Source organism: Apaloderma vittatum, unplaced genomic scaffold (genome assembly GCF_000703405.1).
Source record: "Apaloderma vittatum isolate BGI_N311 unplaced genomic scaffold, ASM70340v1 scaffold197, whole genome shotgun sequence".
In the NCBI taxonomy this organism is placed as follows: domain Eukaryota; kingdom Metazoa; phylum Chordata; class Aves; order Trogoniformes; family Trogonidae; genus Apaloderma; species Apaloderma vittatum.
In genome coordinates, this window is record NW_009725484.1 from 7,349 (window position 1) to 31,915 (window position 24,567).

The window sequence follows — 24,567 nt, forward strand, 5'->3', positions numbered from 1 at the left end:
TGAAGTCATTAACTCTATGTTGGTGAGTACAACCTTTGCTACTATGTGCACTGTTTAATGCTTTCCATCAGACACACCTTTTTTCTTTCCTGACTATACAGTGTGAATTGAGGGCTGTGTTCGAATCCCTCGCTCCTCTCGGATTAACTTGCCACAGTCTAACTCCGTAGATAAGGTGGTGCCAGAGGTGGAGTTGGACGGATGGTTTTGCTTACATTGTAGTCCGTAAAAGAAACAAAAGGCCTTGCATGCAAGAAAAGAAAAATGAAGAAAATAAATAAATGACAGAAGTAAAATTAAAAGCAAACATGAGAATGAGATTCAAAGACTATTTAAATCAAAAGGGATTCTATTTATGGAAACAGAAAAGTCATAGATTGTATTTGACTTCATGCTTTGGATTAGGTTAATGGTATACACTGTACAGCTTTTTCCACCTAGGCTTCTTATTTCACCAGAATAAAAATAAAACAAGCTGAGACATATCAGAAAATAACACTAGAATCTCTGGTACTCTACTTTCTGCAAAATAACTTCTGGAAAAGAAGTATGATGTTGCCACATTAACCACTTAAAGATTTTAATCATTAAGAGACTGCCTGTAATAAGCAACACATTGCTGTGAAACAGTAATACAGTATGAGAAATGGTATATATACACATATATATCTATATGTATCCCTAAATACTATGTTATTCACCCAATATATTGCTAAGTAAATATAAAGCTTTAGGTCTACTTTCTTTGTGACTTGAGGAATGTATTGCAGTTCCTGGACTTCTGAAGAGTTTTCACATTATTAAGCACTTATACTTAACATTTTAATGAGCTACAACTGCTCTCTGAAACATATTTGAATGAAAAATCTCCTTAGACATGAATTAAACATATTGATACATTCTTTACGTATTTTGTGCTAAGAGTGCTCTATAAGGTTAAAGTACTAATCAGAAAGCTGTAATATGTGCAAGATACATTTATCCCTTATCCCTGACTTATTCTAAACCAGGGAGACTTTGATTGATATGGCCTGCAAAATTGCTCCACATGAGCTGTGTCTGTTGCTCGTCAACAGTGCCATTGCCTTTAATGAGGGCTTTATCAGGCACATGTGGAGATGTCTGCATGCTCAGGAGCTGCCCTCTCCTGCAGGATACTGTGAGGACCAAGTCCACCGACATTGGCATTAGGTGTCATAGACCCAAAATAACAACAAATGCCATTTGGAAAATGAAGATGCATGGTAGGCTTCACCTCATCTCTTTTCACCTGTTTGAACAGCAAGCATGTGGCCTTAGCTTATGGTGATTCTTCACTGGCAGCAGGAGATATGGGTGATTTACTCTGTGGTTTACCGAAAACCAGACATTGTCCTCTCAAGGCCCTCAGCCCTGAGTGCTTGTTTCTACCCAGGTATCAATCCTTCTCATGCCCCAGCACTACTGGTGTATGTGGTGTAAACTGTACCTCTGAGACTGACTTCAAAATGTTCTCCTTCTCCTCCCACTCATCCCTGTTGCCTTCATTAAGGTTATTTTTCTCAACATTCATTTCTGGCATTTATGTCATCAGCCTTGCAGGATTACAGCTCGGATGAAAAGGAAGAATTGCTCATGGAAAAGCTCCTACCTTTCCCATCTAAAAGTGCTTAAACAACTCACTTCAAAGTAGACGCCTCTTGTATAGAAGCCTAAAGTTAGGTGATATGAGCCTGTGTCTCGGTGATCGTATCAGGGGCCACCAATCCTGCAGCGCAAGGTGACCCTCATCGCTACAACAGGTCCTGTTGAAGTGAAGAGAACCACAGTGGCTCTAGCAGTTGAGCTCAACAGGGACACATCAGGGTCCAGGACATGGCCAGTACCAAAGAGTCACCAGGAAAGGCAGCCAGAGTAAGAGGGTTGGCAGACAACCCTTTTGAACAGACTCTGAGTTACTGCTCATGTATTGTTTCTTTTACAGTGTCTGATGGTTTGGTAAATGGGTGTTTACACTCTATTTTAATGATTGATTCTATCTCACAAACTGCTGTAACACTCAAGGCATGATTTATACATAGCATTTCCTCTGTTTTCCCTCTGCCCTTTCAAATTGCTCATTACACTTCAGTGGAGCTATAACCTGAATTTCTTTGGCTCCATAATCTTACTTTACTATGGCATCCATCACCTTTCAGTAGGCCTTGCTGCTTTGAAGTGCAGGCTTCAGCACAGTGTGTAAACTCCTGGCTGTGAAAAAAAATGCCTTCTAGACTGAGAGAAAAATTACACTTGGGGATTTGGAAATAGATTCCTGTTGTTATTCAGAGGGCTGATGCTAATACCATAAAAATAAAATCAGTCATGTTTTATTCCTTTCCAATGTAATTTATACTCAAAATCTTAAAGATCAAGCAGAAACTGTTCGAGAAATTAATTGCTCTTGTTCTGCACTGCTGTACTAAGCAGCACTAATTGGACTGTAGGTGACGTACTTCTCTGTTCTTATTAATAAATTATTTATCTTTAATGCCAGAAATGTATGGTGAAAGTTCAGCAATGCAAAATCTGCACTCCACCAAAGAGGTGTATAATGCAGTCACTTCCACATCCACAAACCTCAGCCTCTCAGAAACATAAGAAAGCTGGAAATTGATGACTCACCTGCTCAATATCACTGTTTTTCCTTGATTTATATATAAATTCACCAATGGCTACAAACACCGAAAGAACAAGCCCTGCAGCAAGCACTATGAAGATGCCTCCAATATTCTCCACCCCAAGAGCGCTGGCTTCTTTGCTGTCCTCCTCGGGGCAGCCGTTGCCTCGCCACCACTTCTCCTTCATCATGTGTAGCTTTCCTTCCTCCTGGAGCTGGAGGATGGCAATGGTGATCTTGTCTCTGTAAGGAGACCCTGCAAGGTGAGAGCAAGACCCATCAGAACTGGTGGCAGCAAAGAAAAGGCAGGGACAGAGCAAGCGGCTGCTATCTGGAGCAAAAGTGTTCCTTTATCACAGGATTAATTATTCTATCTAGAAAGTGTTGGTTTCTCTTTGACTGAAAGAGGCAAGAGGTCTATTTGTTGGTGTCTGCCCTGGGGACTGGAAAGCAGAAGGCTTCTTTGGTGTGGTTATTTGTTTGAGAATTCATTATAATTTCTAGGGTCTCCTACTGAGGTTTATTTAAGCCTTGGCAGTGGGTTTTCTTGCTAAGTAATTCCTTCATAACATGTTTGAATATTGCTTTGAGCATCCTTTGAGACTTTGTGCTTTGCATCTCTTCTATTTATTGCAACATCTGTTTATTTTTCCTACTGCATGCAAAATGAGTAGCTGTCTAAGGAAAGCTCACAGTCAGACACATTCTCTTCTCATTTATACCTGTACAAGCCCACCACTCTACTTCAGCTACCCTACAAGAACACAGGGCAGTGGAGCTTTTTTTTTTCTGTGACTTGCAATAATGTTGGCACTGCAAGCTGAAAATAGTAACTGTTTCATGCTTTTGATTTGCTGGCCAACAGCTTGCTCAAATGACGTGTCTTCAGGCTCAGCGGCATTAATAGGCCTGTACATTATCTGGCAAATAGCGGGGGTCACATCGGGCAGTTCAATCTGTTTAGGTCTGCCTCTCATGCACTCTGCTCTGGCTCTCCATCTTCCAAAATCTCTGCTGCCTTTAAGTCCCATCAATCAGCTTGTGCTGTTGCAGAAGCACAAGTCTGTAGCCCTAAAGGGGGATAAGGGAGAGGCTTACCCCTCACCCCGCTCCTGGAGCAGCGCCTAGTTAAAGGAAATTGCTACCGATTATCTTCTCCCATGTTGCCAGAAGCTGAAGTTATCAACAATAAGAGCAACAAACCTGTTATTAATTATAATAGGCAAGTGGAAGCTAGTTTTGGCATTGTGAGAGAGACTTTTCTTAAAAGGGCACGGATTTATGATAACAAGCAGGAGAGAGTTCCAAGAAGGTCTTTTTGGCTCTAAAAGCACATGTGTGCCCCCAAATCCTGACATGTTGGACTTCCTGCAGTTGGAAGCATTTAGCATCTGGGCTGAAATACAATGTTACCAGTTCTTTGTCCAAATAGTTAACTACCCCCCATTCTTTCCTCTCCTTTAGTGTATCAATAAATCTATTTTCTTAACCTGAAATTTCACCAGAAATCACATTTTTTCTGTGAAATAAAGTAACTGTAGTTCTCAAGCTGATGAAAGTAAACTAACTTATAAGGCAGAATGTGTGCCAGAATTTTAGTGATAGTGTGCATGTAGACATAGACACTTAAGAAAAAACTCAGTAGGCGCCACTTTTGTGTTTTTAAACATCTGAAGAGCCTTGGAAATTTGGCCTCACAGCTTCAGTTTGCTGTCTTATATTGCCGTGAAAAACATTATTAAAAATAATTGTGTAAAGAATAGAAGTCCCCCTCTCTGCTTTCCATTTCCCTTAGCCCACAGCATTGTCTGAGAACAATCAGTGTGAAAAACATTGCAGTTCTTCATTTGTTGCGCCAACACGCAGCTATTTCTCAGTGTATCTTACTGCCAGCATTAGGGCATGCTGTGACCACAGATGCCAAGAGAGCTGTGTCAGATTACACAAAGTCCATCTGGGAAGCAAGCAATCAGCAGCCACTGCTCGAGGTAGCCAGCTTTGAAAGGAAAATATGCCTACTGTAAGAATAGATCATTTCTATGCATGCTATTAAGGAACCAAAAATAAGCGCAACAGAAAACAAAACAAAAACATCTTCAGAACCTGACACAGAGAAGTGAATTATTACCACAGAAAACAGCAGCACCTCTCAGAAGAAAGAGCAGAATTGTTTCTACCTTAGGAAAGGTTTGTCTGTTAGATTGCACGACTCATCTATTTCCTTTGTATGAAAGTACAGAGCTGTTAGGTAAAGTGAAGCAGCCTGTGTCACAGCGCAGGATTTGTGGTGATGTTCATTCTTTCTTGTGATGTTTATGTTGCCAGCAGGATTATCGCAATTCATCTTGAGGGTAACAGGTACATCTATATTTCTATCCGTGCTGTTAAAGTTTGTCAAGTGTGCCTGAAGTGTCGGAATGGTGATGTTTTATTGGTGAGCCCTAAAACTGCACACAGATCCATCTCAAGACCTCTTTGAATATTCAGCATATCATTAGTGGCCTCTGAGCTATTAGCACTCTCCCTCTCAGGCCAAGAAATGCATCTATCTACTTTCTTAGCAGTCTCCCAAGTAACCGGTAATAGCTTTAGTGTTAGAATTACTAGCATCAGCACTGGCAGTGATACTGGAATTAATACCTGTACTGACATCTATAATAAAGTCGCTTTCTTCAACCAGATTCCTTCGAGGGTGACATTTTGAATAGGTCTTTCTTAAAGATGCCTTTGTTACAGCAGCATTTCCAGAGCGCATTAAGTTCACCCCCAACCATTGCTGTAGATTTTTCATCAGTACTGTTCTCTGCCAAGAAACTGATGAAAGCCCTCCTCTCTGTGACCCATTGGCTCCACAATAAACATAAGTGGAGATGTTTGTTGATACGCCTAAATCTCCTTTACCCTAACTGATCACAAAATAGGAAGACAGCCTACATCTGCAGTGTTTTATTTGCAGAAGATGCTCTGATAAAATAGTGCATTTCCTGGATTCATAAAACTTTTGAAAACTCTTCTTCCCATTTCTTTGGGACCCAAATAGTGATGACCTTCAGCTCATTCACTGGAAATTTTGGAGTGCGAGGTATAATTTTGTTACTGAAACTCTAGCCATGTGGTTATGTATTTTTCTGAAGGACTGAATGCAGACCAGTTAAGACTCGCTGAAACTTTGATGTTGCCACAGACATTTTTTTTCTTTGTTTGTTTGTTGTTTTTTTTTCCTCATACAGCTTCTGCAGTCAACAGTCTTTAATGCTATGAGAGAAATATAGAGCATTTGAGGTCCATCTGAATAGTGGAAGGATCTCTATGGCTTATCCTGTTTATGAACTCAATTGTTTAAGAATTTAAGATGGGTGCTGTATGGCATCGAATTATTCCATAGTGTTTGGAGATATCTATTCCCTTGAATTTTCTTGGTTTTCCTTAAAAAAAAAATAAGGTTTATTTATCATACAAGAAACATCTGAGAAACATATTTCACAGCTGTATTTCCAATAGATGCTCTTTTTCTGAGGATTACCATCTGTTCCAATCATTCCTTCATTGTTCTTGGTTTAAAGTGCGGCAGCTTTATAACTGCAAGGAAACTCTTGCTGTATAATTGCCTTTATTTGGAATTTTGGCTTTTTTTCTCTGTTTCCTCCATGTGAGAAGGCTGTTTTCACATAGCCAGTGGAAAACTGTGGTTAAAATTTTATATATATGACAATCTGCCTGAGGTACTCGGTAGCTTAAAAATCACAGTTCAAAGTGCAATGGTGTTTCTCCCTTATTACTATCTTGTTTATGAAACAATGGACCAAATACTTCAATACTTTTATACCTGTGTAAACTGATATTGCCTTGAATAATTCCCCTGAAGACAATAAAATTGCACAGTTATTAACTGAGAGTCATATGTGAGCAGTATGGAGAAGTAAATGATATAGGAAAAGGATCTGGCATCCCAGTGCCAATTATTCACAAGAACACCGCGGAAAAAAGCACACACAATTTCTAATTCTCTACAATTAGAAAATCTTGAAAAGGATATTGGATATGCTAAAAAAATCTACTGGAAAGAGTTCACAGAGATTGAGAGTCTTAAGGCTCTGCTTAGCTCAAAACACTGAAATCCCTGATGCAGATGCAGAACCTTGCAATTGCTTCTCACTGTTCTTATGTGTTGCTCTGAGGTCATGAAATAGATTAGAAATTCATCTGCTTTTATGCAGCTTTATTTGGAATGCATTCATTGGACATAACATTTATCCTGCTCAATTCTATTTTCCCAGAAATGCTATCTGATTTCTCAAACTAAACTGAATTTCTGTAGAGCCACTTGCATCTCGAGCAGCACTGAGGACACTCAGTTTGCTGTGAATGGGATGTGCCAGAAGGCAGGCAGGTCACTCGACCTTGCTCCAGTGCAGATATAGCCTGTATTGTTATATTTCCTCTTGCTTGCAGAGACTGCTGCAGATGAGCAGGACAAGAGTAGATGTTTTGCCTAAAAGGAGGCTCCCAGGGTCTATTTCAATGAGCAAGGTTTCTAATAGACCAGGACATGATTCAAATGGCCATCTAAACTTCTGAAATGCACAACACTGGAAAGCATCTTACCAATGGGAGTTCCCACGCCGTAGCCTTTTGAATCAATGAGCCCTCCAATCTGGGTGAGATTGCAGTTTCTCTGGGTCACGTACTCTATGCTGGTTGATTCCATCAGCAGCGCATAGTCCGTTGTTAGCACACGCTGGATTCCCTCATCGTTGTTCTTCACCAGCGCTGTCTGCTGCCTGCTGCTCATGAACGCCCACATCTTCTCATACGTTGATATTTTGGATTTCTAAGGAAGGGAAATGAGGGCACGGAATCACACCAGCACCCAAATTACACTTGCAAAATATTCCTCAGACTTTTGTTGTGACTCATGCCAATAGCACATCTTGAATGAAAGAGAATTGGTAGCAGGATTTTCCTTCCCGCAGCCTTTCTCTCTTACTGTGCTTTATGCTGAGGAATCTCTCTTTTTCACTTCTTTGCAGTGCCAGGAACTTCATTACTGGCACGATTGTGAAGTGCTTTGAAGTTTTTGAGCTAATGCTGTTACATGGATTACAGTACATAACCCAGCTAAACAAGCGCAGCTGGATACTGCTACACTCAGAAGCAGTGTTTCTGCCTGTCAGGGCAAACACACTACTCCAAAAGCCCGATGATGAATAAAGAACTGGCTCTTTTTTACTGATATCACTTGCCTAGAAGTCATGTACTTCAAGGATAAAGCTTGAGAAACAAACTCAAAGAGGCTTCTAAGCAAACTTCTGTTTTCTGCTTTCTATCGCAATCAGATTTCAGGACTTCTTCCTTCTCCCACTGAAGTTAAAAGGAGGACTGTGTCCTCTGTCAGTGCTCAGCTGCACACGGAATAGGGATGCCAGAAGCCCCAACCACCTCCATTTAGTGCTGAACATCCCCTCCTCCCTGTTCCTCTCCCATGCTGTGGGAGTCCGCGAGGGGCCTGTGCCCTCGTTTTTACACTTCTGCCTTTGTTGGAGGTTACGAAAAGAAAAGCTGAAAGTGCTCAGGGACATGCTGAAGCCCTGTGCTTGCTACGCTCGAGATGTGTTACCTACATACCAAAAGCCTGTTGGGCACTTACACATGATTAAACTTCTTGTATGCTCTCAAACAACAATGAGCACAAAATGTCACTTTTGGATTAAATATCCAGGTAGACCTTCAGACAGCTGGACCATTAGAAGCTGTCACTAGGAAGATTTTGTCTCAAGACAGCAAAGCCAGTCACTGCAAAACTACTATGGGCTGCAGCCTAGCATGAGCCAAACACACACACAGACCTTGTAGTGTAAATATGAGGTGAAGGTTCTCCACACGCTTATGCTTCCCCAGTTCTAGGGCAGTATATCCTCACCTTCACCACAGGCCCTGTGTTTGGTTTATAGCCATCACGGGTGATTTTAGGCTCACTGTGTGGAGAACTTATGTGCTTATTAAACACCAGTGTTTGGGGGATTCCTAGGGAAAGCTGATTTTCTGGTTCTTTAATCTTTAAATGTTAATATGCTTCACCTGTAAGTTCAATACCTGTGAATGTCACCTAAATTGCACCTAAGTTTGGTAAGCCACAGGATAACACTAAATTTTGAAGATGGTTAAGTGGCTCTTCACTAGTAGAAAACATTTTTACTGCTCAGTTGGGAATACTTTTTTAAATTGACAATATGATTATGTAGTAGATTGACTCTGATATTGAATTTACTGGAAGGATATATTCCATATTCAGCTGAGTTTGAAAGAAAGATCTCAGCTTCTCAACTTGCCAACTCCCATTATTTTCAGGATATGCCAAATATATATGCCAAATTCTGGCCTTCAGATTCTCACTGGCTTCAGTAGAAACATGTCTGTGTATCAGAAGGTAGAAGGTGGCAAGAACTGCAACATGAGGTTAAGATTTATCATCACAGAGGGGCAAGAAAGCAATGGAAGATATATAGATGTGTTGGAAACAGAGCAGGACATCAGACTGGAGAAATATGTGTGTGTCATGATTTGTGGATGTGAAACATCTTGCCTTCAGTTGGACTTTTCCCAAATTTGCACATGCACACAGGTAGTGAATGCTGCCTGAGATCCTGCTGGCTCGCTTGCCTAGAAGCCCACACTGGAGCACTCCTTAGCTGTTCAAGCCCTGTTTTCTGGTTATTTTCATCTAGTATGGCCAGATCTGGGACCTCTGTCCAGGGAGGAGGCCGACTCAGATTCTTTAAAAGTCAGAACTTCATTTTTTCCATCATATTACTTCATTTGCTTTTATTTTCATTCTCCCTACTACCTGGCTAGAAGGCAGAGGTGCTGCAGAAACTTTCTTGAAAATATTGTTCTTTTGCAATTATTTTTCTGAGGACACTATTACAACAGTGATACTAGTGTAAGGCATTCAAAATTAGTGGAGAAACACTACTGTTAGTAGATGCACTGTAAGCAATGCATATACTAAAATATAAAAAGTGGTATCAATTTGAATAAATGTGAATAGAGTTTTCAGAAAAGCAGCCAAAATACTTTGCTTTTCTCATGTGTTTCCCACTGCATTCCATCCAGTGGGTACATTGTGTAGCATACTTTTTCAGGGGCTTCCTGCTGCTACTTCAAGCACAAAGTCCTAAACCAAAGCTCTTCAGAGTTTACCTCACACCCGGATGTTTTTCTGCACCTGACATCTTCAGAAATCCTTTTGCCATGTGTATTCTTATAATCCTGAAAATCAGACTCATCTGGTCTTTGCACCTAGTGTCCTACACAATGGGCACTCTCTTGTTCCTCTCTCCTCCATGGTGAGGAACCTCGTTTTGCTTTTAAAAAAATGTTGATCTGAAAGAGTCTGCTGTTTCTCTTGGCATTTCTTGTTTTAAGTACTGGGTATAGCCCTTAGATAATTCAAACCTTGCAACACAGGAAATGTGAACACTCTTCCTTAGTGCAACCCATCCCCATGCTACACTCCTGCGGGGCATTTTTACTGCTGTTGCACCTGCTTGTGCTGATCCCTCCTTTCCCCCTTCCTTGTCACCATCACATCAGCACTCCCAGGTGGCAGGACACTTTACAAGACTGTCTAGCAACAGGACAAGGGGAAATGGATTTAAATTGAAGGAGAGTAGGTTTAGATTGGATCTTAGGAAGAAATTCTTCAGTGTGAGGGTGGCAAGACTCTGGAGTAGATTGCCCGGAGAGGTTGTGGATGCCCCCTCCCTGGAGATATTCAAGGCCAGGTTGGAGGAGGACTTGAGCAACCTGGTCTTGTTAAGGGTATCCCTACCTGTGGCAGGGAGGTTGGATCAGATGATCTTTAAGGTCACTTCCAACCTAAGACATTCTATAAATCTGTGATTCTATGACTGCCCGTGGTGCAAAGCACCTTTCAACCCAGCTCAGCTCCTCCAGCCCTCAAATCATAGGGGCATGGCTGTCAGGGGGTATCCCTGGGTGTTGGGGTGCTCCCAGAGTCCATCGTGGCATAGGGTAGCCTGGAGGAAACTGCCCAGGCCAAGTCAGGTCTCCACAGCTCCCCCAAAAGAGGCTGAGGTATTTCAAGTGTCTTCTCTAGAGAAGTTATGGCAAAGTGCTATACCATAATTCATACAACTACGTGTGGGAATGGGAATAACCGCTGCCCAGAAACTCTTACTTTTGCTTCTCCTGATTCTCAGGTCTTTTACTGCTGTATCTGTGTGTATGGGCTTACTTAGCTCCAGAAGTATATGCAGTATTTTACAGAGCGGAGGAGGTAACATCATGCCCTCACAGAGCACACAGTCTTCCTTTTGCATACATGGGTATTGTATTAACTGCACAGAGCCTTACTGTGATTGGTTTTTTTTAAGTTTTGGATGGTGTAAAGAAATCCTAATCTTGTGAGGATCTTGAAGGATATGTGTAATTAGAATAATAACACTTTTTATACAACAACGTGTGTGTCTTACTGGTTTACTGGTGTGATAAAGAGTATTTTTTTTAAAAGATTTGTGTTCTTGTAAGCATAGAAATTTTAACATTAGGGATTAATGGTGAAAAAAGAATCAGTGTAATGCTGAAAACAGCTCTAAAAATTTGTTCCAAACTTCCGATGTTGAAATTCAGAAGCTATTTCCTCCAAAAAAAAAAAAGAAGAAACAGGTTTTTGAGTTTTCTCTCTGATGCTGAATTTGACTTCAGAATAGCAATGGCAGTGACTGCCTTTGGGCAGTGAAGAGTTCTTAGGCCAAGGGAGTTTCCCAGAGCCCTTTAGAAGGCAACACAGCTGCTTCCTCCTGCCTTACATCCCTGCTAAGAGTCCAGTCCTTGCCTTACGCAGTTTCCAGGAATACCTCCAGATGAGTTTCCCAGCATATCTTAATGAAAATGTCAGCTCATCGTTTCAAGACCTGACTGTAATTAGACTCTGAAAAATACTGAGTTTGTGTGTTTCTTTCTGCATGAAAACATTTCTATTCAGCCACAGGAGAGGTATCAGAAGGGCAGTTCACCCTTGAGAGCTCCAGCAGGGATAGCCTGCTATCAGATATTATTATGTGATTAAAATGTCCTTGATGAGCATTATTTGTTCTGAGACATGACCCAAATACTTTAGCCAAGATCCTTTTTGTGTGTAAGCATTTTGCCTCTTGCAGAAGCATAAGGACTCGTGGTTAAAGCAGGGCAGGGGACTTGGGCTGGAGCAGCTGGGGAGAGGGCTCGTGCATGGCCCGAGTGTTATTTTGACCCCCATGCTGCTTCCCCACAGCATCTCATCATCTTCAAAGGCACTGCATATTTGACTGCCTATCAACACCATTCTTAGGTGCTACAGTGAAAAGCATGATACTGGTTCATTCAGTGCTTTACTTCCCTGCTGAGACTACTGATGAAGCTGCTAATTAATTCTAATTGTCAGAGGATTTTTGGGAGTACATCCCATATTGATAGCTTGCTGGTTTTTAGCTTGAGATTTTATCAGATTTAACCCATTTTGTAGGTAATTAATAATAATAGTGAGAAAAAAGAAAAAAAAAAGAATGCAGTTATCTACAAAGCAATTAGCCACAGAAAACAATCTTTTACTTACAGATGTGTTCATGTGTATACGTGGCCCATACACTAATGGTCTGTGCAATACTGACCATGGGACATTTTTTTTTAAAAGGGACAAACAGACTAGGACTTTCACTGCTTACAGCATTATTCTGGTACAAATGCAATCTTCAGAAGCGATCTTAGCCAAGCAGCTGGAAGAAGCAGAGATCTCACCCTGAGAAGAAACCTGGAGGAGGATGTCCCCATGTCCACGCCCTGATTCCCTTCAGATCCTCGCATCAAAGGCACGGATTTGCCCTTCATAGTAATAAAACATGGGATTGTTTCTCCAGATGCCTTAGGGGAAATCTCCCATCTTTTACATTAATATTGTTGAAGGATCCTCTATGGATTTGAGCAAATGATGTATTTACCTATTACGCTAATCCTTGAAACGCTGTAATTCCACCTCACCATTTGTTGCTGGAGGGCCATGAGTCAGTCCGACCGTACAGAGCTAGCTGATGCCATCTTACCTTGAAGAAGGTCATTGTGGATCCATCTCTAACAGCCCCGTACTCTATCTTGGTTTGCTTTGCCAAATCATCTGCTGAATCTATGGGGGATTCCATCCTCTCCACGGTCAGGAAGGCAGCCAGGTTGGCAGTATAGGATGAGATTATGATTAAGGTGAAAAACCACCATATTCCTCCAACTATTCTGGTAGAAAGAGCTTTGGGCATCAGTTCTGATCCTGTTACAATATCATCAAAACAATCATATTAAAATGATGCTGAAAGATGCCTTTCCTGATACCACAGACTGCTTTTAGGCACAGAATGCTTTTATGAGCTGTAGTATGATAAAATGATTTAAACAATAATCTCACAGATGCACAGCTAACATTTATAATGGTAACACACTGTGAAGGGGATGTATGCCGTGATACATGACAAATGGAATTATCCTTAGGTCTAAGCCCCATTACATCTCTGAGCTAATGCTCATTGTGATATTAACCTCTGACATCCCCAGCAAGCTATACTAGTATTTTTGTCCATTTCCTGAGTCTCTTTTTGTGAGTATGCTGTAATCATTTTTTTTGCACATCTTTAGCAGAAAGCTATTCTGCTTACAAACTACCTGGCAGAAATAACTTAAATCTACCCTGTGCATCCTATTGACAAATCTAAGCAGAAAGAGGGGGATCAATACAGTTCCAGAGAACTCATCAGCCTGTGTGAAGCTGAGCTCGAATCTGGAAGACATCTTATTACAAATGCATGGTTTACATTTGAAAATTCAGAGTGTGAATGGATGTGTCCTTTGGATCTACAGGGCAATGGAAAATTTTGTGCAGTGTATTTAACACTCATTATTGCTGGAAAGCTTTTAGCAGATCTTCCTGTGTGTCACACAAATAAAAATCAGAGTGATCTGCCATTGTCATAAAAACCCACAGAATACCACATGTGGGTGTTAAGTGCACTAAAATGTCTCCTAAACATCTCAGATGATAAACGTATTTAAGGCAGACATGTATTTCTAAGCATTCGAATGCAAGATTTGTGCTGTTTTTTCTAGAGGTGTCCCCACTGAACTTAGCTCATTATGTGGGATTCAAGGATCTGGTTCAGCAAAGCACTTAGACAGGCACTTGAATACTTTTGACTTCGGAGTTAAGCCTTTGCGAAATTATTTTGTTGATGAAGGATGGACTTAAGAAAGTACTTAAGTGCCTAGGAATGGAGGTCTCAGCACATAAAGCTTTTGGTGTGACACACATATTTCTGTTACTGGAAAAATGTGTTGACATATTATCTGTCCCCAGCTATTTAATTGTTTCTGTAAAAAATTTAAACATGTTACAGAGAATATTTTCAGACTTCATAAAAACTCTGAATGTTACTTTTGGGGCAAATATTGAAAGGGTAAAAACTTCCCAAACAACAAGCAAACAGATTTAACTTAGCTTTGTAACCATATAGACATGTCTCTTAAAGGTCAAAGCTAAGCACAGCCCAAGGGTTTGAGTAGGTTGACAGAACTGCCTAACTGTGAGAGCAGATGCTCTGGATGTGCAGCCCTGGTGCTGCATGGATTTCAAATTAAGTCAGCAGTCTAAAAGCAAAAACTGTCACTTGAAATTTTCTAGTTCAAACATGCTTGTTTAAAGAGCTGTAGCTCTATCTGGATTTGTATTTGTGGTCTGTTGTACTTTCTTGCTTTTCAGACTACAATTCCTTCTTTAATGCAATGAAATATTTTTCCTGGTTTTTTTGGTACTGTAGTTCTCAGGAAAAGTGCGTATTTATTTCTAGGCTGGGGTTGACCTGCAAAAGCTGGCTTCTAGGAGTGCTGATTCAGGTCATCCCAAAGGTATTATTTCTTTTAAGCTTAGACAGCTATACAACTATAATTTCTACACTTGGATCCTGCTGCAATACCTACCTCTGACATATACATCCCAATAATGCACAAGAGCCAGATACCTTACAGATATTGTAACAAGCAGCCCTGAAATCTGCCAGCGCAGCCTTACGGCAGCACAAGAGAGTAGGCGGAGAAGTCCCGGTGTGCGGAATTTGTAGGGTGAGATGCCAAACCTCCTGTGACTTCCTCTAGCAAAAAGTTGTTTGTGAGAAAGCAGCAGAATATATTTACTTCAATTAAGCTCAAAATGCCACAGTCTATTAATTATGCAGTGAGCTACCGGTTGGCTTTTGTGAGGTGCTGAGCATGCTCTGCTCCCAGCTGAGCTGAGTGGGCCCAGCATCTCTTTTGATCACTCCCATAATTATTTCAATGTTCACCTTTTTGAGGGTCTTGATTCCAGCCAAAACATTACTATATGCTCCATGCTCATTGGCTTTGCCCTATGCGCTTGCCTTAACCAGATGCTCCTGGTCTGACCCATTGCCTGGCTGAACTGGGGCTTTGACAGCTCGCTTTCCTTTCTGAAAGTGATCATTTCTCTGAATGAGTTGGATGAAATGTGCCCTGTTTGGATGCCTTCAGGGTATTCATAACACATCTGAGACTTTCAGGGGGAAAACAGGGGAAGAATTGTCTAAATAAAAACGTTGCTAGCAAGACTCGGGGTCAGAGACAATACTTGCTGAAGTCTCTCTAGTGCCTTTTTATGGCAGACATGACAGCCAATCCTGATCCAGACTTTGCTCACGCTCTGTAGAAAAGAGAAAGTCTGATCATCACATTTTAAAATTTAATAACAAGTGGCTTCCAATCAAGCATAACAAGCAGCTGCTGCCAACGGGGAAGAGGGTAACGCTAAATGCAGAGTTTCACAACCATTCACATCATGTTCAAACTCGTCACATTAATGATGATGCACTTACAATCACACGCACCACAAGTTTGTACATGGAAACATTTGTGTTGCCTTACAAATGTTTTTTCTTTCTTTCTTTCTTTCTCCTTTTTTTTTCTTTCATTTCTCTCTTTTGTTTTGTTTTTAATCTTCTTGAAAGACAAGCAGAGTCTGGTTGGGGCTGACTGTCATGTACCCAAGGTAGTGGTAACGAGCAGACACTGCATCCCACAGTTTGCTGTGGATGATGGTAAACTCCAAAAAAGGCAGTACATCGAAACACAAAATCCTGGGGCACTTTCACACACAGGGAAATCACAGTTATATACACACACCTGCCTGATACTGTAAAACCTCAGCTTGTGTACTACTGACAGATCAGAAGAAAACCAGAAAAGCGAAACAGAATGGCTCTTCCTTCACCCAACCTCCTTCAAAGTATTTTCTGTGAGGAAGATCTATATGCTGTCAATACATTGGTGCACCAATAAAAGCAAGTGCACTTTGGGTACAATACAAAGTATATTCTTAACCATATCTTGGGAAAAAAATCCTCTTTTTATTTTTTTTTGTGTGCTACTCATGTCTATTAAAGAGGGAAGAATAAACTGTACCTGGATGAACGCAGAGATGGTTTTATGTTCCTTACTTAAATGTTTAGGAATTTAATACCAAGGTACTGCTGGGCTTTCCTCTGGATTGCCTTTTTGGTTGTTGCTGTGGGGTGGGGTTTTTTGTTCAGCTTTGATTCGACTTGAAATGTTTGTCAGAAAATATTTTCGTTCTTTGCAGTGGACCCCAGTTTTGGTGAATAGTGATTTAATCGGAAACCTTAGAACATACACACCGTAAACAAATGTGTTTAGTACACATATCTGTTTGAATTTCCATATGGAGTAAGCTTCACTGCCCTTCCTTGTCAACTGAGTAAAATGTCATCTTTTTCCAAAATCATCGGCAACAGGGACTTGTAACTGGGTTAAGTTAATGCTTCTAGGGTTGGATGCATTTACAGAAGGATGGGACTCATACCTGCAGAAAAGCCATAAAAAAAAAGGTTTGGTTTTGGTTTTAAACAAAGTGTTTGACAATTGCCAGTAAACTTAACAACCCTTCTGAAGAAAGAGTATATTTTTTTTTGTTTGGCAGCTGTAACAGTCTTTCTAGGGTAGCTAAGACTGTTACTGTTTCCATTGGGATGGAGCCCAACATTTTCCTGTTGCCAAACGTCTGATCCCAATAAACTCGACTTCAGCATGAAGCACTTCATATTCCTCTTGTGATTTTCAGCTCCAGAAACTCCCTTGTGGCCCTGTCCGCTTCCCTTTCTCCCAGATGCTTCCTCTCCCTCCTTCTGCTGCAGCCCTATTCTGCGTTTCAGAGGTTCTCCTCCTCTCGCCTGCTCCTGGTTGCAGGGACATGTTGTTTTCTTCCTTTCTTCTATTGCTTAGTTTCTGAGATCAGGTTTTACAGTATACGTTATATTTACAAGAGGGTGGAGTTTACCAGCACAGAAGCCCTTGAGCAGACTGTGGGACGTGTGCGATAACGGAGTGTAACCGGTGTACCTTGCTGCATGAGAGCTCCAACTCCAAACCAGAAACTATTTAGTAAAGTAAAATTGTTTTCCACCACATCTGAGTCTGGGTTGCACGGGTGGGGGTTATACCATTCATATGGTGTAAACCTGCGGCAGTTAACAGAAACAATCTGTAAACATCAAATAGAGTACACACAGCGGCAGCAAACCAACACACAAAGTGAGGAGGTTAATGAAGGGAATAAGAAAAAGGAAAACCTCAGCTGAAAGGCCGTCTGTGGGACATCTCACACCTGCCTTGTGCAAGCAATGCTGCGACGCCAGGAGCCTTTTTCACAGTCCTGGATCAAGCACGAGGCTGCTCCCTTACTCCTCCAGCTCTTGGGTTAGAGCTCTCAAGGGCTGCTGCAGTGCCCCACGACTTCCCTGCCTGCACCGCTGACAGACAAACAGACATTTGCCGGGGTGGGGGGACAACTGGAAGCCACACAGCTGTTCTTTTATAAAGCCTTTAGAAAATAATGAAGGTGTAGCATCCCCCGAAAGGCAGCCATCGCTGAGTTGCTGGACGCTGAACACGTTCTCCGTGCACGAGGCTGCCGAAGGCTGTGGATCGTTTGAAGGTGTCTGGGAGCAATTGCAGCGCCTGAGAGCTACTGGGCCATGCTGTCAGCATTACCAGGAGAGAATTCGGCAGAGGATTGCCTTTAACAGGAGAACTCTGCTCTACTCTCCACCGACCGTCCTGCAAACTGCAAGCTGTTCCCCTTCTGCTCTGCACAACACTTGGCAGAGCCACAGCAAGGACCATTTCTCCCCGAGGTACCTTGCCTGCTGTTGCTTCCCACCGCTGCATGGCTTGCTGCAAACTCTTTCAAGTTTATGAATATAGCTTTAATTGACAGTGTCATGCCAATACATTTTAATTACTGTTTCAACAATATAATTAAGCATTGAATTTATGCACGGTTGCAAGCAGAGTGCCTTGCTTAGCTGAAGTAATGAACTCTGATAATAATAAACCCACTAATTGAAACAGTATGTAGCTTAGGATGCCATTAGCCGTACAATATTACCATTACTAGTATGACAGTATTAAAAATCCTAACAAAAGACACAGTCTTCAGGTTCAAGATACAACAGTTCTGCATACTCCAAGTAAAAGAAAAACAATCAGCAGGTTATATGTTTCAAATTTGTGCTAGAATAATTAAAGCAACTGTTATGTAGTAACAAAATCAGTTTGTACACATGTGGGGAAAAACATCGTTGACAAGAGACCCAGAATTAGGACCTGTAGGTTGCCTGAGCTGTCAACTGTCTTAGAAGTGAAAAGGTCCCATGCTGAATGTTCACCCACAGGGTCCCACAGTGTTAATACAGGACAGTAAGAAGATGTACAAATAACTTTGCCTGACCTGACTGGGAAGCCCAAGGCTGGGGTCTTGCATCCTGTCAGACAACAACCATTATTCAGGTTCTGGCAACAACACCCTTTCTGCCAGTCTGGAAAGATTTTTATAGCTCTGGCTGTATATTTTGACATGCTACTAAGGTATATATTTCTTTTTCACTTGGAAACACAAGTTGATTTGCTTGTGTTTCTATCACTAGGCTGAGCCCTAAGAGGCTGGCTTACAATTCAGCTATATTTCACTGTTCAGACCTGTTTTCCTGGATATTTTCCTCTGGTTTTCTTCCTCTTTGGTCCTTCAGCCGCAATTATGCTGAAGGTACCAATAAACATGAGATGCTCAAGGTCACCTAAGCACCTTTTTATATAGGGTCCTTGTGACATTATTCACCACTGGTGGTTACCTCAGCTGCCTAGCTCTACCATCATTGACATCAACAGCATAGCTGATAGGGTATTAGCAGTAAAGGGAAATTTTGGCAGAAAATTACTTATTAATTCACTGCCAGTGTACCTACAAAAAGAGCTTTGTCAGTCTGTAACCCTTTACAGTGATAAAATCTTCAGTGTTTGAGTTTAAAAATTAATATAACAATGACAGTGCTACATAAGGCTCAAGGACAAACGAGAAATTATTCAGATGCTGAAGAGCCTGAAAAATAACAGGAAGATATCACAGTCTATGAAAATTATTCCCAAGTATTTGTCTTCTATGAATTAGTGTCAAAATACTGTTAACCATTTAATTTACTGGTGCAGTATTAGCAAGTGGATGCTTCCTGAGGTTCTTAAAACCAATCTAACCATTATTTGCTGAAACACTTGGCAAATCTTGCAGAAATCTTGATGTATTTGAAGATATGAACAGGTCTAGATGTGGACTGCAAGAATGGCTTAGCTTCTTGGAGTAAATTAAAATTTATTAAGTTTAAAGTAAATTAAGATGACACACGAACAGAATTTTGTGTACTTCTTCAGCCTATGTAGTTGCAATCTAATCATGCACTGCTTTTAGGCATCAGTTCAGAAGAAGCATTTGTGTCAGAGAGAAAAACCATTCAGAAAATTATGTTAACTGTTTTGCTGAATTAGTATGTTCTTTTCCTCTTTTTCTAAAATAAGTGGCTTATAAGAATGGCATGCAAATTTGATATATATAGGTTGTGACAAGTTGGGTTTTGTGCTGTGTGTTATGAATGTGTGGGGATCTGTACCTCTAATGACATGTAAGCCTTTTAGCTAGTTTTAGCCACATTTGACAAATAGGAAGAGGCCTTAGAGGTTCTTATATTCCTGCAAGTGGTGTGAAACATTGCAGTAGTAGGCCCACTAGGAGAGAAGCTGCAGGATGAACTCACAGCTCGTTACGTATCAGTTAATCCACACAGGAAAGATTGCCTATAAATCCTTCAGCTGCAGGGAAAGCAAACAAACAGACAAACAAACTTCAATTGGCAATCACAGTCCACCACAAGACACAAATCCATCGAGAAATCAGTCATGCTGTTCCTGGAACTAGTGCTTTTTAGAAAGATTTCAAAGACAAAACATAATGCAGTTACACAGTTCGAACCTATGGATTGACCCAAAGGCTACAGTGTGATTTGGAGAAATATTTAACAGCCAAGGAAGAAAAGGTTTCACAGCTGGTGATTTGTCAGCACTGCGTGTTTCCCTCTGGTTTGCTCCTGGCCATGTGTCTGCGTGTAGGCAGCCCTGTGAGCAGATGGAGGACCCTGATGCTTATTTATTCTTGCAAACTTGATGCCATTATTACAAAAAATAGAAGCACCAAGGATAACTTGGGCTTTGTTTTCCCTTCCGCCTGTTCTGAGGGGCAGACGACTGTGGGATGTTTTTAGTCTTGGCACTGCAGAAAAGTCAATCTGTCACAGTTGAGCAGATTTAATATTAGTCATGAATGAGATCATGATTCGCGTACAGTAAGAGTTATTATTTCTGGTACAGTGAGCCACTGCAAGAACTTGTGGGAAGTCATGACTAATTGTATACACTCCCATAGCTGCCAGGAATGTATAAACTCTTTCTTTTACCTAGGGCCAACACTAAGTTAACCCATGACCTCTCCTTCTCTAAGTCCTTTCTCGTTCTTCTCATTCTCAGCAATTTAAAGGAAAAAGAAAATCTCACAAACTTCTGCACTTTGGTACCAGTATAGAATGCAAACAAGCAAAGCATTTGCTTAAGTTGTCCACCTAGAACCAGTGTTTTTCAGTGGACCACAGAGAAATGTATGTTTGAGGCCAGTCACTGCCAGCAGAACCGCTTGGGTGAGTAAAAGTTTTGCAGGGCTATGTCTTTTGATTCAAAGACAACAGTGAATTGGAGGAAGAGCAGCAAGAGCTTTATGTTTAAGGGAGAGGAACATCTCCCTTATAAGGAAAGGCTGAAGGAGCTGGGTCTTTTTAGCTTGGAGAAGAGGAGGCTGAGGAGCGACCTCATTAGTGTTTATAAATATGTCAGGGGGGAGTGTCAGGAGGATGGAGCCAGGCTCTTTTCAGTGATGTCCAATGACAGGACAAGGGGCAATTGGTGCACTGGAACAGGCTGCCCAGAGGACTGTGGAGTGTCCTTCTCTGGAGACCTTCAAAACCCGCCTGGACGCATTCCTGTGTGACCTACTCTCAGGGATCCTGATCTGGCAGGGGGTTTGGGCTAGACGATCTTTCGAGGTCCCTTCCAACCTCTAACATTCTGTGACTCTGTGATTTGTCCTGGCTCACACAGAAGTGGAAGTCAGGTGTAACATACTATATAACCAGAATTAACGATCCAGATTACCGTTATTTTATCACCTTAGAATGAGGTATATGTATGTATACATCGGAATATATACTTTATTGTTGACTTCTTAAAGAAACGCCACAATTTGCAACATTAACTGCAGCATTTATGTCACTTTTGGTGTGATGTGAATGTGTAGACTCCCAAAGATACATCACTTCAGTTCTTATGTTTCATAGTACAAATATTTTCTTGGATCATTTTCTGTATAGTTTAATAATCATAGAATCATAGATCATCGAATCAGAGAATCACAGAATGTGTTGGGCTAGAAGGGACCTTTAAAGTTCATCATAATGTGGAATATATTTTTTGTACATGCAAAATAATACATAAGAGAAGTGGAGAAAGTCTTATTTAGTGATTGTCAGTATAAAGAACCAAAACATGAATCTCTCTGACGTGGTAATAAAAATACTTGCACTTTAAATTATAAAAGAGGAAAAAATGGAGGATAGGATGAAATCAAATAAACAGAGTTGGAAATGAAATTAAAAGGCCACTAGCTGAGGAAAAGGACAATAACTGTACCAGTTCAGAGTCTAGGTTTATTTTGGACTATAGAAAAAAAGTCTGCATCAAATGACCAGTTTCCTCTGACAAGTTTCTAAGTTCATTTTCTTTCATGCTTGGTTTGCTCTTGTTCAGAGCCCTAGAGCAACTGGCTCCTAGACTGTGGTCCATGGTCTCTGAGGCCACGACAAGTAGTTTGTACCCAGTTTGTGAAACCATACCCGCTGTCTAGAGCTTTTAAAGGCAACATTTAATGATAAGAACATAGAGTGCTCTCCTGGTTCTCTGGAGATGTGACTACGGACCATCGGTCCAGAAACTTTGTGACACACCTGCCTTAGACAACTTTATGAGCTTTGACTTCACCTGGAAAAGCGATATGTATGTGCTTATTTCCTGCTGGTTATGAAAAGGGACACTGACAGGAATGGTGCACCTCAGGACAGCACTAGGAGAGAGCCTTGGGTATACTCCACCTTGCAGATTGACCCCTGAGGTTCCCAGTCGCATCATCTTGTATTTTCAAGGGTAAATTAGCTGAGCTAATTAACATCCTTCAGCAAAAATATGTTCACGTCCTCTTTCTTACCTTTTAAGGTATGCGCTGTTAGTGGAAAAGAGAAGTGCTTACACGCAAGTAATATAAACCATTTTTCAACATGTGGTCTGCTGAGATGTTGTGTACTGACAAAGAAAAGCTGACACATTTCATTAGATATTTGTCTCCGTTAAGCCCTTAAGGAAAGTAAAATCTCATCACACTGCAATATATAAAAGTGATAGCAATGCTGATGTGAAAATACCAAGAGAATTTCTAGAACATTATATTTTAGACCTGGATAAAACCCTTAGGATAGTGTTATACTGTATATACTTCGCAGAGCCCATGCAACACCTGTGGGAGGAGAGGTAGTTAATGCGGATGCATCTAAAACTACACCTGCATCTTACCTTGCAATGACAAACAGGACACAGCTGACTCCAAGGCAGGCTAGGAGAACATACATCCAAATATCAGGAGAAAGAGGGTTTAAAAAGGAGAAAACACCAGGGTTTGTCCCATTAGGCTTCCGGTACAAGATACTGATTCCCAGCGTCATGAAGGGCTTGGAAAAATCAATTACTTTCTCTCTTACATAGGTGATAGTGAGAGGAGCAACGGCGAGATCAGCTTTCTGAAAACACAAATGGGAAAATACTCAGCAAATGCACTCCTTGCCCTCCCATTTTTCCCCCCAAGTATCAAACATCAAATGAATTTTCACCATAATTCTGAAGCGTGTGACAAAATTTAACCTTGCTAGGTTATTATTTGGCACGCGACGTTCTGTTTCCTCATTTTGCAGGCAGAGGGACATTTGTGACTTTCACGTGAGTAGGAGAGGTTTGACAAGGGACATGGGACTCGGTCCTGTGCTGTGGGACAAACAGTGTGCAAGGACTGCTGGAACAGCAGTTCCCGTTCGGTCCCCATGTGTTGCCTGATCTAGTCGAGAGGTGGCATCCCTGGCGGCAGGGAGGCTGGATTAAAATGATCTCTAAGGTCCCTTCCAGCTAAGGCCATTCTATGATGATGATTCTATGAACATCTGGGCAGGAACTATGTCCACAGACCAGAGACTGCCACAGGGCAGACGTGAGGTGGAAGTTCAGCCTTTGCCACTGGAGTTTGTTGCTAAGGTGGGGGCAGGACACGCTCTAGCTCAGTGCCTGCTGCCCCACCGTGGATGGAGGTTCCCCCCCAACACCTGCAAACTGTTGTTTCAGATGTACTGATGCAACTTCCTACTCTGACAAGTGGCAATAAAGACAGACTTAGTGGCTCTAAAAGAGAAAGAAAACTGAAGCTAACATTTCATTTGGCCTGGCTTCACATAAAATACCACAGGTGAAAGAAGAATAAAGAGAGAAGGATTCAATCTTACATGATCTATGAGTTCTTTGACCATCCCATTCCACTCTCCTTTGTCATTCTGTGCTCCATATTTACCATCAGAAACCAGTTTGACCTCATAGATGAAGCCTAAAATATTTGACAGCTCTTTTAGTAAGTCCAGGCAATAACCCTCGAATCTGTCATTTCCATACAAGGGCTTGTCAGACTTCTTGTACATAACATAGGGATCTTCCTGTAGAAAAAGACAGTAGACATACAGTGATAGAAATGAGGTTTATTTCAGATTATATCAGTTTCTCTAAATTATGTTAATATTTTATAAATGAATAAATGGATTGCAATTAGATGGAAACTAGTAATTTACCATGTCCATTAAAAGCTGTTTTAGGTGCGTTAACAAATTGACTGAATCAATTAGTGATAAGTATAAAGGCCCTAATTTTTAGTGGAACAAACCATTCATAGCTCCCAGGAGCTCTAATTAAAGTAGTGCTTAGCAGCTCCAAAATTAGACCTAGGATCTGCACTCTGCATTGTCCCACTCTAAGGGCCAGAAAGGGATATTGAAGGAGAGAAAAGCCTAAATAACAGAAAAACCATCATGAGAGAAGCCTAAAATTTTATATTCTGTGCTAAATAAATCTTTATTTAAAAAATATTGAATGTACAAAATAGCTGTGAATTGAGTGAGTATTCACATGAAAGAATGGAGAGCAGCATAGGTAGACTGCAAAGTACCTTGTTGCTTTTCTTTTTAAGGGATCTTGCATAGAAGATGACCTGGGCAAGCAGGTTTCTGCAGTTTAATGTGGCAAGAGACCTCTGGCAATATACAAGGAAGGGAAAGGGAGAATTTGAGCTCTTT

The 24,567-nt window shown here is 41.1% G+C and overlaps 1 protein-coding gene across 1 annotated transcript in view; it reads right to left on the bottom strand.

The window, feature by feature from the left end:
• Window positions 1-93: 93 nt before the first annotated feature.
• Window positions 94-24,567, bottom strand: part of GRIK1 (glutamate receptor, ionotropic, kainate 1) — a gene marked incomplete at its 5' end in the record, with an annotated part of 73,232 nt that continues 48,758 nt past the window's right edge. Inside the window, 7 exons of the mRNA XM_009872902.1 lie at window positions 94-243; window positions 2,644-2,894; window positions 7,244-7,469; window positions 12,739-12,956; window positions 17,102-17,220; window positions 22,757-22,980; window positions 23,731-23,934. Of these exons, the coding sequence (XP_009871204.1) occupies window positions 94-243; window positions 2,644-2,894; window positions 7,244-7,469; window positions 12,739-12,956; window positions 17,102-17,220; window positions 22,757-22,980; window positions 23,731-23,934 (1,392 nt within the window). The remainder of the gene's footprint in view (window positions 244-2,643; window positions 2,895-7,243; window positions 7,470-12,738; window positions 12,957-17,101; window positions 17,221-22,756; window positions 22,981-23,730; window positions 23,935-24,567) is intronic.